This window comes from Hippoglossus hippoglossus, chromosome 12 (assembly GCF_009819705.1).
Source record: "Hippoglossus hippoglossus isolate fHipHip1 chromosome 12, fHipHip1.pri, whole genome shotgun sequence".
Taxonomy (NCBI): Eukaryota; Metazoa; Chordata; class Actinopteri; order Pleuronectiformes; family Pleuronectidae; genus Hippoglossus; species Hippoglossus hippoglossus.
This window is the reverse complement of record NC_047162.1, coordinates 19,895,382-19,908,845: the sequence shown is the minus strand read 5'-3', so window position 1 is coordinate 19,908,845 and position 13,464 is coordinate 19,895,382. Positions and strand designations below refer to the sequence as shown.

At 44.5% G+C, this 13,464-nt stretch overlaps 3 protein-coding genes across 5 annotated transcripts in view; 1 reads left to right on the top strand and 2 right to left on the bottom strand.

The window, feature by feature from the left end:
* Positions 1-86: 86 nt before the first annotated feature.
* On the bottom strand, positions 87-7,420 carry prpf4 (PRP4 pre-mRNA processing factor 4 homolog (yeast)). The gene is made up of 15 exons (XM_034601565.1): positions 7,299-7,420; positions 5,924-6,164; positions 5,662-5,848; positions 5,226-5,313; positions 5,051-5,130; positions 4,611-4,704; positions 4,386-4,480; positions 4,181-4,239; positions 3,918-4,041; positions 3,738-3,827; positions 3,530-3,652; positions 3,263-3,370; positions 3,022-3,140; positions 324-430; positions 87-254 (listed from the first exon to the last, which is right to left on the bottom strand). Exons 2-15 carry the CDS (start codon positions 6,093-6,095, stop codon positions 168-170), a joined length of 1,533 nt encoding a protein of 510 aa, XP_034457456.1. The 5' UTR covers positions 6,096-6,164; positions 7,299-7,420; the 3' UTR covers positions 87-167.
* cdc26 (cell division cycle 26 homolog) lies at positions 7,330-8,645 on the top strand. Of its 2 annotated transcripts, none has more exons than XM_034601680.1 (4): positions 7,330-7,459; positions 8,160-8,250; positions 8,335-8,598; positions 8,630-8,645. In XM_034601680.1, exons 2-3 carry the CDS (start codon positions 8,170-8,172, stop codon positions 8,539-8,541), a joined length of 288 nt encoding a protein of 95 aa, XP_034457571.1. In that variant the 5' UTR covers positions 7,330-7,459; positions 8,160-8,169; the 3' UTR covers positions 8,542-8,598; positions 8,630-8,645. The 2 variants fall into 2 exon arrangements, with proteins under 2 accessions (XP_034457571.1, XP_034457572.1); XM_034601681.1 differs by having other exon boundaries at positions 7,341-7,453.
* A 48-nt stretch (positions 8,646-8,693) lies between these two features.
* The window catches only part of fer (fer (fps/fes related) tyrosine kinase), a 7,150-nt gene continuing 2,379 nt past the window's right edge, over positions 8,694-13,464 (bottom strand). The window contains exons 7-20 of one of the 2 annotated variants that reach the window (XM_034601516.1): positions 13,392-13,464; positions 13,194-13,313; positions 12,993-13,115; positions 12,711-12,912; positions 12,511-12,609; positions 12,205-12,411; positions 11,953-12,075; positions 11,815-11,871; positions 11,586-11,704; positions 11,213-11,307; positions 11,015-11,138; positions 10,638-10,792; positions 10,431-10,553; positions 8,694-10,160 (exon numbers count right to left, since the gene is read on the bottom strand). The exon at positions 13,392-13,464 is cut by the window's right edge and continues 65 nt beyond it. In XM_034601516.1, coding sequence (XP_034457407.1) covers positions 10,024-10,160; positions 10,431-10,553; positions 10,638-10,792; positions 11,015-11,138; positions 11,213-11,307; positions 11,586-11,704; positions 11,815-11,871; positions 11,953-12,075; positions 12,205-12,411; positions 12,511-12,609; positions 12,711-12,912; positions 12,993-13,115; positions 13,194-13,313; positions 13,392-13,464 — 1,757 coding nt within the window. In that variant the 3' untranslated portion in view covers positions 8,694-10,023. The remainder of the gene's footprint in view (positions 10,161-10,430; positions 10,554-10,637; positions 10,793-11,014; positions 11,139-11,212; positions 11,308-11,585; positions 11,705-11,814; positions 11,872-11,952; positions 12,076-12,204; positions 12,412-12,510; positions 12,610-12,710; positions 12,913-12,992; positions 13,116-13,193; positions 13,314-13,391) is intronic. The other variant, XM_034601517.1, reaches the window with a different exon arrangement.

Below are 13,464 nucleotides of genomic sequence, written 5' to 3'. Positions count from 1 at the left end.
CAATTTTATAACATTTCAAACAAATTTATTTGAGTGGTTAATTTCTACTGATTTTAAAATATCAATATAAAATGACGATTGAAAGATTGAAAATTAAAAAATGTAAATTTTTATTAAACAAAACAAAGTCCAGCTAATATTCACTTTTATTAAATGATGCTGTGACATCACTCAGATACCCAGAGTTTGAAGGTGCGGTCATAGGAACAGGTTGCGATCAATTTCCCGTCAGGTGACACGTCGACTCCCATGACCTGAAAACATATTACATTAACGACTCCGACCACATAGCTGAATGGACCAATAAGAGCGCAGTGTCTCACCTTCCCCTCATGCCCAGCGAGCGTCTTCATTGGCGTCCACCCAGGGTGACTCCAAACCTTTGCTGTGTTGTCATACGCTCCGGTCAACAGGAAGTGACCGTCTGTGGCTACAAACAGGAAGTGACATCAGATAAAAAGAAATTATTCTAAGTTTAAAAAGAAACAAGGCAAAAAAAGACAAGTGATTGTAAAGTTGAGAGAATATACAATAAAGAGTTTTCAAAAAAACCTGATGAACCTGCATCTTATAACAGTTTCCCAGCTGTTGCCATGGTTAAGCGTTCAGGATCAAATTAACAATAGGATGAAGTATTGGCTTTGATGTAATTGTATAAGGGAAATGTCCCCAATCTTCTAATGCTATGTCAACAGGATTAAAGTAACAAGTCTGCTCCTATATGTTAAAATGTATGTACTTCCTTTGATCCTGTATCATAGTCACAGTAGATGGCGGGATGCACCTTTACGTTAGAACGAAGTGGATCTATTTGTGGCTGCTGCACTCAAGAGGAAGGAAGACTATTTATCACTGAAGCTTCACAACACTGAGAATATTAAAAAGCTGTCAAATGGAGTCAAAGCACAAGAGACCACTATTGCGGATCAGTGCTGATAAAATCAACCGACACTTCCAGCGGGTGGAGAACTGGTTCAAAGAGATACACCAGAAGAAGGATCGACAGCCACCCTGCAAAGTTCAGCTGAGGGACGAGCTCAGCATCCTCATGCAGCAGAAGAGCGATGCTGAGGACAAAGTGAAAGAGATGATGAGAGTGAACCAAGTTCTGCAGAATGAAGTCCTGCAGCTGAGGAACCAGCTCCTGGAAGAAAGAAAGCAGAGCAAGGCGAGGGAGGTGGCCTCTCAGACCGATGTCAGCATGATCAGGTGCTCGTGAACGTCCAGATCCAGGGCCACTCAGCTGTGGCGACCAGAACTCAAGCAAAAAACACCCAAAAGCCGTCGCTGTTTAAATGTTTTGTGAAGTGTTTGAGCCCCAAGAAGAAAAACTAGGGAAAACACAGGCGAGGGGCACAACGTGTCAGTCGTATGACGCAGTCATGCCCCCCCAGACTTCAAATTTAATCAGTTTTGACTCAGAAAATTAAATGAATATTGTTTTGTTTTTTGGTTCTGGTGGGCGAGGACTGTGTGCAAGCACTTCCTGTTTGTCGGCTCCCAAACCTTACATCGGTAGGTCCCATCATGCAGTGGTATTTTAACTTCAGAAGCCAATAAGAATAAAAACAGGATCTACAATCTATTGAATGCTGCGTTCCAGACAACTTGGATGCCGGAATTTTCCAACCTCCTACTTCAAAAAGTGCAATGGAACGTGACTCAATGTCGGAGTTCTGACTTGTGAACTTGGGGAAAATGAATCTACCCCGACTTCCTAGAGAAGCAGTGGTCTGACGTCCCACAACAATGGCGGCGCTCGTGGAGACGTAGAAGCCGTAGCTGAGGCCCGGCGACCCTCTGTTAGACTCTTTGTTTCCTCGTTTGGGAGATTGACTGTCAGTGCATGTTCTCTATCTCTTATGTATGGAATGTGTTTCCAAGTATAAAAGTACCATGAATAAAATGGCAAAAATGTAATGGCATCTGTTGCCTCATGTGTCGTTTCCCTCCGCTTTGTTTCTGAATCAATGGAGGCGGCACTGGTCCCAGTTGAATTGTCTCATCAAGTGACACAAACAAGAAAACTCTCTCTCTGTGCAGTCGATCGCCCGGTGCGTATTGTGGGCCGGCAGCAGAGCCAAGCTCACCTATCTGAGGGGGGCGGAGCCAGCAGCCTCCTGCTCGCCTTCATCAACATGATTGACAGCGTATTGGCAAATGGGTGGGACTCTTTTTCTCGCTCATGCCTACCTGGCACACTATTCTTAAATGTCAGCAGCCAATCAGAAAACTTAAAAAAATCCAACCAACAGGATCAAATTAACAACAGGATGATGGACACATCCTTGTTATACTTGTACAAGGGAAATGCCCCTGATCTTCTCAACAGGATCAAAGTAACAAGTCTGCTCCTATATGTTAAAATGTATGTACTTCCTTTGATCCTGTATCATAGTCACAGTAGATGGCGGGATGCACCTTTACGTTGGTTACCACCCGCCAATAGAACGGAGTGGATCTATTTGTGGCTGCTGCACTCAAGAGGAAGGAAGACTATTTATCACTGAAGCTTCACAACACTGAGAATATTAAAAAGCTGTCAAATGGAGTCAAAGCACAAGAGACCACTATTGCGGATCAGTGCTGATAAAATCAACCAACACTTCCAGCGGGTGGAGAACTGGTTTAAAGAGATACACCAGAAGAAGGATCGACAGCCACCCTGTGAAGTTCAGCTGAGGGACGAGCTCAGCATCCTCATGCAGCAGAAGAGCGATGCTGAGGACAAAGTGAAAGAGATGATGAGAGAGAACCAAGTTCTGCAGAATGAAGTCCTGCAGCTGAGGAACCAGTTCCTGGAAGAAAGCAAGCAGGGCGAGGCGAGGGAGGTGGCCTCTCAGACCGATCTCAGTCATAAACTGCTGGAGGCGGAGCTTCAACAGCATGTCAAGAACTCAACCAAAAACCCCAAAAAGCTGTGGCCCTTTAGATGGTTTGCGAAGAGTTGAGCTCCGAGAAGAAAACAAACGAAGGGAAACCACGGGTGGCGAGGGGCACAAAGTGTTTTTTTATTCTTACGTTGGTAGCGGACTGCAGACAGTAGGTTCTGGTGGGCGGGGATGGTGTACAAGCACTTCCTGTTTCTCAGCTCCCACACCTTACAGGTGTTATCACCACTTCCTGTTGCTAGGTGATACCTGAGAACAAAAAATAAGAGAATATAAAAATTTTAACTCCGTCAGTCTGCTTCACTCTTATTGGAAATCTGACTCAAACTGATTGGTTATGTGTAGAGCGTGCTGGTCTCTGATTGGCTGACCCGTTGGGGGAGAAGTGCAGGCTGTAGATCTCCTTCAGGTGACCCTCGAGGAAAACGACACAGCGTCCAGTCCGAAGGTCCCACACCCTGCCGAACGAATCCAGGCCTCTGATTGGATGACAGGTAGGGAGGGGCAGGGGCCACAGACAGACAGTTTACATTTTAATTCTGATTGTAGTACTGTGTAGTACTTACTGCACCTACTACATCTTATTACACTCTGTGCTTAACCCTTGTATTGTAATAGTGTATAGTACGGTGTAGTACCCAGTAGCAGCCAGTGAGCCGTCGGGGTGGAAGTGGAGGTCGTGGACTCCTTTGCTGTGACCTTCCTGATGGAGGATTTCCTCCTGAGCCTCCAGATCCCAGAGACGCCACGAGTTATCATAGCTACACAGACACATATTAACTGTGTATTAATACATGCTGCGTGTATTTGTACAATGACGGTGATGCTGAAGAAACACCCATTTACCACGTCGTTCCAAGGAACCTTCCAGATGGATGCCAGGACACACGGGACACTCGCTCACTGTGACCCTCGATGTCCGCCACAGGCTCGTCACTATGGTAACCAGAGACACAGGAATTAAAGACCATATAAAACAAAGTTTCACTCCCTGTGTTCCCTTCATCACCTCCCTCTTTCCCTCACCTCTCGAGGTTCCACAACTTCACAGACCCATCAGCAGCACACGAGGCCAAGCTGACATCTCCTTGGTCGAGAGAGACTCCAGCCTGAGGGCGGAAGACAATGGCGCCGACGTTGGTGTTGTGTCCTGACAGACAGAGGACGGGTTCTCAGTTACAGAGTTTTAAATCTATTTCAATAAAAACTGAAGTTAAATTCTTAATCTTATTAATCATCTGCATCTGATTCGAATTTAACATCAACACAAAAGACAATGCTCCGCCCACCTCTGAGTGTACGAATCGGGCTGCAGTCGGGGACGGACCACAGCTTACACAGACCACTCCTGTTGGGGGGGGGGGGGATTTGTTAGTTCAAAAGAAACTAAACTAAGTTGCTAATGCTAATGCTGTTCCTGTTTGTTCCAGTTCTAGCTCTTGTGTCAATGCTAACTACTTGTATGTTAATAGAACAGTAGGCGGGGTTTAGTACCAGGAGGCGGTGGCCAACATCTTGGAGTCAGGGCTGAAATGGCAGAAGCTGATTGGTCGATCGTCACCGATCTGGCTGCAGAAGTTGTTCAAATTCTGAAGAAAAAAAGTTTAGTTTGATTCTGCTGCTAACAATATTATTTAAACAATATAATGTTATTACAAATATTTAACGTCTCTTGCACTTGATCTAATAACAAATAATATGAATCTGAACTTGTCTCACCCTCAGACTCTTGTGTAGCTCTTGTTGTCGCATCACCCTCGTCGCCTCGGCAACGTCCCTCTGAGTTCGCGCAGCCTCCAGACGCTCCATTGCCCTGATGGACCAATCACAGCAGGAGCTTCTCAGTCTCAACTAATCAGATCCTTTCCACACATCAGCACTGTGATGATTTTGTGATGACGATTAGAGCGAATTTAAAGTTTAAACTTATCAATAAAAACACCAAGCTTCAGATTCTCTGAAGTTTAATCACAGAACTTCCTGCTTAGGAAAAAAACGCCAACGACTTCAAACATAATTCAATGTGATAAAGCGATGACGTAGATCTGAGGTGATCGACCGATCACCTGATCAATTCCATCTTTACAGAACATCAGGTAAACGTATCTATAAACAAATATCCGCTCCATCTCCAATTCGTTAGTTTGTTATCGACTTACCGGGGCAGAGAGTATTTGGCCAACCAGAGCCGGGCGTCCTTCAGGGAGGCGGAGCCTTCATGGTACCACGTCTGCTGACACTGTGATTGGTCAAAGACAAAATACTGTCATACTGTGTGTCCTTGTGTAGTGCTGGTGTGTACTGTTGTTGTGTGTTGTTGTGTGTTGTTGTGACCTCGTCCTGTGATCTTTTCCCTCGCTCGTCATCTTTTCTGGACTTTTTCAGAGCGTCTGGACCAACAACAGAGAGAACGCTCCGCAACCTACACACAAACACACACGTTTAAAACTTTAAAACTTGTTTGTAATGTCAGCGTTGTGTTTTGTTGCCTCTACCATGTTTGTTTATTGTCACGTATTGTGTTTGGTTGGCTATTTACCGCCACAACGCTATGAACTGTGGGTAATTCCTTTTGCAAAGGAACAGAATTTATGACTTACAGGAAGTGTAAGTCGGAGTCATGAAGTACGTCATGATGTCACATACGTGAGGGTGACCTCTGACCCACAGCGGAGGTTGAGGTCGTAAAAACACAGCAGTGAAATTCTCAAGGGAAACAGCGGTTGACTCTGCAGCTTTTACTTTGAGTTGACACAGGAAGTTTTCCCACCTTTCCCGGCGATCAGCTGGTCCCTCTCCGAACAATGTGATTGGCTCACTGAGTGCCCGGAGACCAGCCTTCACCTCAGTGTCGTCGGTGGAGACGGTGATCTGACGTGCACGCCGCCGCCGCTCAAACTCAGCCAGCGCTTCATGTTGCCGCTCGCTGACCCGCTCCTCCATCTCCAGTGTCTCTCCTGCACAGCATCATGGAAAACGAGTGTCACTCTGATGCGTGAACACACGCTTGTGGTTTACAACATGAGACTCACCTGATGAGATGTTGATGTTTCCCGCCTCAATCCCCGCCTTCACCGCATCACTTCCTGTCGTAGTGCCTCTCCCCATCTCTAAGCTCAGCCGTTCCCGCTCTTTCTCCTCCAGGCTTCCATAGTAAACCCGACCCCTCTTCACGGGCGGAGCGATGTCGTCCTCGTCAGACATTTTAAACCTCTTCTTTATTTCTTTACTGCTGCTGCAATTGCCCCAGAGGCTGCTGGGAAATCTACACAGCTGAATACAAAACAAAGAAATACACACAAAACTAAGTAAATAATGAGTCACACGAGTTTCTTAGATTTTTTACAGAAAACCAAAAAAGAACATAAGAAAATATTGTTTTAAAACTGTCCAAGTACAAATACTTGGTTACTGTACATAGATGTTTCAGGTAACTGTACTTTTCTGACATTCTAACACAAATATCCGAACTTTCTGTTTTAATGCATTTGAGGGGAATTCTCTGTTTTTTTGTGCATCACCGAACATCCAGACAAATTTAAACCTAAATGGACAATAATAAAAGACGATTCCTTTCTTGCTTCAACCTGGTTTTATTTGATTTGAAGTGAAATAGTTTGAACTATATTCATGTGACATTAGTCTCAGTTTGATTCGATAAAAACGACCTTCAGACGGAAACTTTTTACTTTTCTACTAAAACATTTCAGACCCTGGACTTTCACACTTTCACGTCAGTTAACAGCTGGAATTAGTACTTTTATACTTTTACTACAATAAAAAAGTTGAACCAGTCCTTTTATTGAGTTAATCAACAACATAAATACGTGAACTATTGTACGAACAATCGTTGATGCCAGTGAATTAAAAGATAAAAACATTTCAGACTGATGAAACAGCGACACCCATAGGACGACGTCAGATCACACGTTGTCTCTAAAATCTGCGGGATTTTTTAACGCAATAAATATCATCACCGCCCACATGACGACAGATGAGCCACAGAGCAGCGGAAACCGGTTTAAAGCAACAGACACAGAACCGACCGCGATCCAGGGACGATAATAAACGATGAGTTTACGGGACCTGAGCTCGTGTCAGTGCTTCCTGCGGTGAACCGCCTCTGAGGAAGAAGGAGGAACAACCGACTGTGTTTACATCAAACTAAAGGTTGGACTCGAACATGTCCCGCGGTTCAGGTTCGAATCCACCATTGAAACCTCTTCCTCATGACTGAAGCTGAATCTGGGCTCATTACATGTTTTGGTCTCGTTGAGGTTCACTTTGTTTTCTTCGCACATTCAAACCGCGACGTCTCCTGCGTCACACGACGTCACACGCACCCGGTTTAACGGGGAAACTTTGAAATCTGTTTAAATTAAATGAGATAAATAAAAAAAAACTCACGTGAAGACAAACGAAGCTGCTGCGTCCCTGCTCCGTGACCCGGATGTACCAACCTCTTCTGCTTCCGGGTCACACGTTGCATTTCCGGTCGACACAGCGGTAGAAAACGAACCGAGGAGGAGGAAAAACCGGGAAAACGTCAGCGCACCTGTCAGGTGACGGTACTTTTATCTCACACGTTCGAACCCAGACCAGCGGAAAGAGCCGAGAGCAGCTCGAGTGTTTCCGGTTCCATGTACCGTTGTTGTTAGACCTTTAAACAGACGTTAGCCTGTTAGCTTAGCATCTGTTTACCTTCAGACGAGATGAGGCTCTTCTTTCTTCTTCTACGGCTGCGACTCACTGATCGATAATTGACGCGGTTCAGCAACAATGTGGAAAAGGAGGGTTCAACAGTGAACATGCACTTGGGCGCCCCCTCCAGCTAGAACCGTGATTAACATATTGTTTTTTAAATCTTTATTATTTCATGTATTTATTATCATTATTGACAGAACAGAAAATACTGAATCTCAATTAGTGAGTGAAATGAAGTCACGTGATCTACTAGTTCAGTATCAGCTGTTTGTCATGAGGCCATTCAGTAAAACCAAACTTTATTTGTACAGCTCGTATTCACAAATTATAGATGTTAAGAATATGTACAAGGAGAGAAATCCTCTGTTCTTAATCTCCCATGACTGGAGAATAAAAAACATAAACAGGAAACAAACGTCAGTCAGGTGATGTCACTTCCCATCTCAGCAGTAATCGTAAAGTATTTACATTCACAAGAAAAGACTGCGTCGAACATGAATGGAGAAGTTTAAGGTTCAAAGTATTTCTATCAAAGAGTCTGACAGTTGTCGTCTGTGTTTGTAGAACAGAGAAGATGTTGAGGAGGAAACCGACTCGTCTGGAGCTTAAGATCGACGACACTGAGGAGTTTGAGAGCGTCAAGAAGGAGCTTGAGGTCAAAATCCATTTCAGTTGCTGTCAATAATCATGTTGCCTCCAGGTGATGAATTCTGTCAGCTGATCAAAACTGTTCCTTTAGGCCAGGAAGCGTCAGCGAGAGGAGGCGGAGTCAGGAGGCGGAGTGGGCGGATCTTCTGTTATCAGTGTTGACATAATCGGGGGCGGAGCCTCTGCATCTTCGTCCACAGCGGCGTCGAGGGCGGAGCTAATCAACGAGCGAATCGGGTACAAGCCCCACCCCAAACCGGCCACGCTGCCCACCCTGTTTGGAAGTTTACAATTTTAACGCGAATAATAAAGAAAATGTTTACAACTCGTTGTTTGTGTTCAACACAACAGAAATGTATTTTTAATATTCGATCAAATATTTAAAACAAAATGTTCATATTTTAAAAAAGGTCAAATAAGTCTTAATCGTACACATTAAAAATGACAAGATCTGTTTGTTCATTTTTTATTTTCATAGTAAATGCTACAAAGATATTTTCATAAAGAGTTGGAACAAATATAAAAGACAAACGGACGATTAGTGTTCGACAGAAAACAAATGTTTTAAAAGAAAAAAAATCTTTAATTTATTTACAGTAACAGTCAGTAGCTCTGACATCACTAATGTCTAGGCCCCGCCCACATGCAGTCCAGGTAATGACGTTGACCAATCAAGACTCTCGACTCATTTACATGCAACTGTCCTTTCATTGTAACAGATTTTTTTCCCAGTTACTATAACAACCAGTAAACAAACAGTAAGTGCTGTTTATATAAGAAACAATTTGTAATCTCTGGTTTCATTAAATAAATTCAGACTAAAAGATAAAAATTAAAAAACTTATTTGTGAAAATAAGAGAAAAAAACTTTAGCCCAACGACATGATGGAAGCCACTGATTGGTCAGAAACATTTCCTGGAATTACACTGTAAAACAAAAATCGAGGTGGGCGTGGTCTGTGTGATTGATGTGTGTAAATATTTTTTCAGCTGTCAGAAAATAAAACATGACAAACATAAAAAGAAATAAAATTAATAAAAACAATAAATAAAAAGAATCAGTTTATATTAGTGCTGACAGCTGATTAGTCCTCAGCAGTGGAATCCTTTTTAGTGTTCAATCCGTTGCCATGGTTACAGTAGTGATGGGACGTGGCTGTCACATGTGTCATCACACTTGCAGTGCGCCGCTCTTTATTTTGAGCTTATTTTGTAAAAAGTTCTTTTTGGTGTTTTTAGCTTCCCACTGACGTCATGTTTACTGATCATGTGACTGGTCGGTGTAAACAACTGTGTGTTTTTGTTCTTTAGTTTAAGTTTAAACAAAGTTTTAATAGTTTTTGTTTAATCTCATATTGATTCGAATATTGTTATTAATCAATATGTGATCATTGATTCCTGATCAGGACTTTGATGTAGATTCTAACTCAATTCAGTGTAATCAGACACATTTACACAGAGCAAGAAAACTTGCTACATTCACGCTCATGCTATTAGCTGAGCATCGTGGATCGACCAGCTGTGGTGTCAACAGGTCATGTTAGTGTGTAGCTACATGCTAACATCGCGGCATTGTTAGCACCCAACAGTGTTTCCTTTTTTATAATGTAGTTTAAAGAGTTTAGCCAAATGCTAAATATTAACAAAGGTTGTAACATGTGTCCACCTGCTGACCACGCCCACCTGACATAAAAGTGACTCGTCTTTTCTGATGGCGTGCTGTGATGGCGTTCTGCTGCCGAGGACGGGACTTCACTCTCTTCCGTCTCTGATGATGTCATCACTTTTTCTTGATGGCGGTGAGGTCTCGCTGCAGCTCAGAGAACTTGGGTCGTTCCTCGGGATTGTACTGCCAGCAACGCTGCATCACTTTGTACACTTCGTCAGGGCACCGCTGAGGACACGCCATCCTGTAACCTAGCAACCAGGAGGAGGGGGGGTGTCATTTCATTATGACATTATAACGAACATTTGTACACTATGACATCATAATGTCATGTCTTAATTTCTACCATGTGATAAAAGGTCGTGTCTATCTATAGATAATAATAATAATAATACATCAGATTTATTTAGCGCTTTGAAAAGCTCAAAGATGTCACATGATCATCATTACTTCATTTCTTAATGATAAACTGATATATGTAACCAAATACTTAATTAAAGAGGCGTGAACGCCGTCTTTACCTTTTTCCACCTGCTCTCGAGCCTGCTGATTGGTCATCCCGGGATATGGACACACCCCCAGACTAAAGGTTTCCCAGAGCAGGATGCCGTAACTCCACACATCACTCTCTGAGCTGTAACGACCTGCAGCAGCCAATCACAGAGCAGGGCAGTCAGACCAATTACAGCAGGAAACAGAATACACAACCTGTTTACAAATGGTGTTACCATAGTTGAGGGCTTCAGGTGCCGTCCATTTGATGGGAATCTGTTTGAGTCCAGATGAAGAGTAAATGCCATCGTCCTCCTGACGACTCATCCCAAAGTCACTGATCTTCAACACGCTGCCCTCCCCCACCAGACAGTTCCTCGCCGCCAGGTCCCTGAGGAACACGTGGAGATAGACAAGTGAAGGTTCATTCAAGGGACTGCGAGTTTAAAGTGGGATTTCAATTTGCTCCATGTCTGAGCCGGCATTAAAGGAATCGTTAACGTTGCTTAAGTCTTTTGGTGCTGATCTTTAAAAGATTAACGACCATTAAGTAAGTTTCTGGAAGAGCAGATGATGTGTTCACAGACTATAAGACACCACAGCACTCCGTTACCTGTGGATGCAGTTCTTGCTCTCCAGGTATGCCATACCGGCGGCGGCGTCGACAGAGAAGCGAATAAGCTGCTTCGTTTTCATCTCATCTTTCTTCTTCCTTAGAAAGGACAGGAAGTCCCCACCTGACACACAAACACACCTGTTAAACACTCGAACCAATAAGAAATCAGCAAAAGGCAGGTGAAGCTCCACCCACCAGGAACCAGCTCCATGACGATGTAGATCGGCTGTCGCTGCGTACAAACACCAATCAGCTTCACAATGTTCGGGTGGTCGTACTGCTTCAGTATCCTGCAGCAAATCACAGACAAGCAGCATGAGACCAGTCAATCACACGGTGGAGGAAGATGGCCGCCCACATTGAGTCTAGACGTTTCTTTCAGTTAATCAGGAGTTTTCAAAATGCTGCTCATTGTGGGGACTGTTGGTTTTCTCTATCATTTTTGAGGTGCCCTTGAGATAATGTGTGTAATGATTTTGCAAATTTAAAAAACAAAAAATAAGGAGTTAAACTGAAAAAAGTGTTTGTTGCAGTTCTGTTGTTTTCAGGGTTCATGTGAAAATCTGACCTGGCCTCAGACAGGAAGCGGATCTTCAGCTCTGGAGGTAAATCTTCTTTACAGGTTTTAACAGCAACCGCCGTTTTGTCGCGCTGCAGTGTCCCTTTAAACACTTCACCAAAGTTACCCTGGCAACCGGCAGACAGCAGGGCATGATGGTTAATGGAGGCAGAGAGAGGTTACACATGTGGAAATGGACACATTGAAAGAGAAAAGCTGTCGTGTGTCGTGTCGTCACCTTTCCCAGAAGCTCCCCGAGCGTCACGTCCTCATGGTTCAGGATCCACTTCTTATCCTGAACAATCAGTCAATCAATCACTTGGCTCAGACGTGCTAATGTGCTCATGTATGTGTAGGTGAACAGATCAGTGGTTACCTTGACGACGGGGTTGAGAAGAACAACTCCAGACTTTTTGGTGATGACCTGCTTGGTGGAGAAATGATGCTCGATGAGTTGAGGGATTGTGGAGAAACCTGTCCCTTCGAAGCGGTACTGACTCTACGAGAAACACAGAGGAGGGATGAACATGGCAGTGTATTTTAATTACAGGCATTTTTAATTACAATAAAAAAAACATATAAGTGTAGATGATCATTAAAATTAACTGAATGTTTTAACAATACGTACGTCGGCGAACTGGATGATGAAGTGTCGTCTCTGCTCATCAGAAAACACCGACAGGACGTACTCGCCTGGTTTACCGTGACTCTCCCTCACCAGGAAGTCGCCCTGTTGCCGCAGTAGCTCCTGAGCCTCAGTGCGCGGGATGGCACCATGATACCAATCCTGGTCCGCAAGGGGGCGCTCCGAGGTGGGGATCACATCAAAGAACTGCTGCATGGGGGGGGGGGAACGACACAGACAATCTCTTTACAACAACCAAACAAACAGCGTCATAGACAAATGATAGTCCAATCAGAGTCTGAGTCTCACCGAAGAGGAGGAGCCAAGCATCGATTTAGGAGAACGAATCATTCCAGCGAGAGAGTGACGCAGCGTGTCGAAACGAGACGTCTTCTCCTTCGTCTTATCCTTATAAACAAAAACACACACACACACGTCGTGTTTAAACATATAACTGACAAAAGGAGCATTTATTTTGAAAGTCTTCTGTAGTTCCTGTGCAGATTTACGGTAGATCCCAAAGAACGAGCGTCGTCCTCATATGGCAGTGCAGGGGGAGACGGTTGTGGGGGAGGGGAGGTGGCGGCGGCAGCCATCTTGGTGTCCAGCAGGGCCTTCTGGGAGGCGAGGCGGGCCTCAGATCCACGCAGAGATTGGACAGCGTGACGGAGCTCGAGAAGAGCGAGTTTCTGACTGAGCATCAGCACACAGCTGAGGGCGAGAGAGACAGAAATGAGGAGAGAGCGACATGGAGAGAGATGGAGAGAGATATGAAAACAGACGTTACTCACTCGCTCCTCCGCTCGCCATCTTGCTGACTTGTCTGAATCTTGGTGTCGAGGTCATCGGCCAACGCCTCCTTCGTCCTCAGGTTCTGCTGAGTCAGTGTCAGCTCCTCTGTCGCTGACGACATCCTGAAAAAAGTTCCAATCACAGACGTTAGTTTAACAGGAAACAGTGTAGTGACAGTTTGTCTTTTTTCCGTAGCTCACATGGCCTGCAGACTGTCAGCCGTCAGCGTGTTCCAGAGGATCTCATTGGCCGGCAGGTTGTCCGTCTCCTCCAATAGAGTAGTGTCAAACTCCACGTTTGGCTCCGGAGTCTCTGGTGACCTGAGGGAGAGACACTGTTACCCCGGTGACAAGGAGAGAGAATGTTACCACGGTAACCACAGAGTGTGATGTTGGGACCTGTAGGCGTCAATGAAGTGTTGATACTCAGCGAGCGGATCGATCTGCTGAACAGCTGCTGAGATTTCCTGAT

Bases quoted from the DNA above. Each gene is read 5' to 3' on its own strand.
- prpf4 (XM_034601565.1), bottom strand. From the start codon at position 6,095: ATGTCTGACGAGGACGACATCGCTCCGCCCGTGAAGAGGGGTCGGGTT. The intron at 5,849-5,923 runs GTGAGTCTCATG...GATGCTGTGCAG, and splicing joins AAACATCAACATCTCATCAG to GAGAGACACTGGAGATGGAG. The intron at 4,042-4,180 runs GTGGGCGGAGCA...TCTGTCTGTCAG, and splicing joins CCCGATTCGTACACTCAGAG to GACACAACACCAACGTCGGC.
- cdc26 (XM_034601680.1), top strand. From the start codon at position 8,170: ATGTTGAGGAGGAAACCGACTCGTCTGGAGCTTAAGATCGACGACACT. The intron at 8,251-8,334 runs GTCAAAATCCAT...CTGTTCCTTTAG, and splicing joins GCGTCAAGAAGGAGCTTGAG to GCCAGGAAGCGTCAGCGAGA.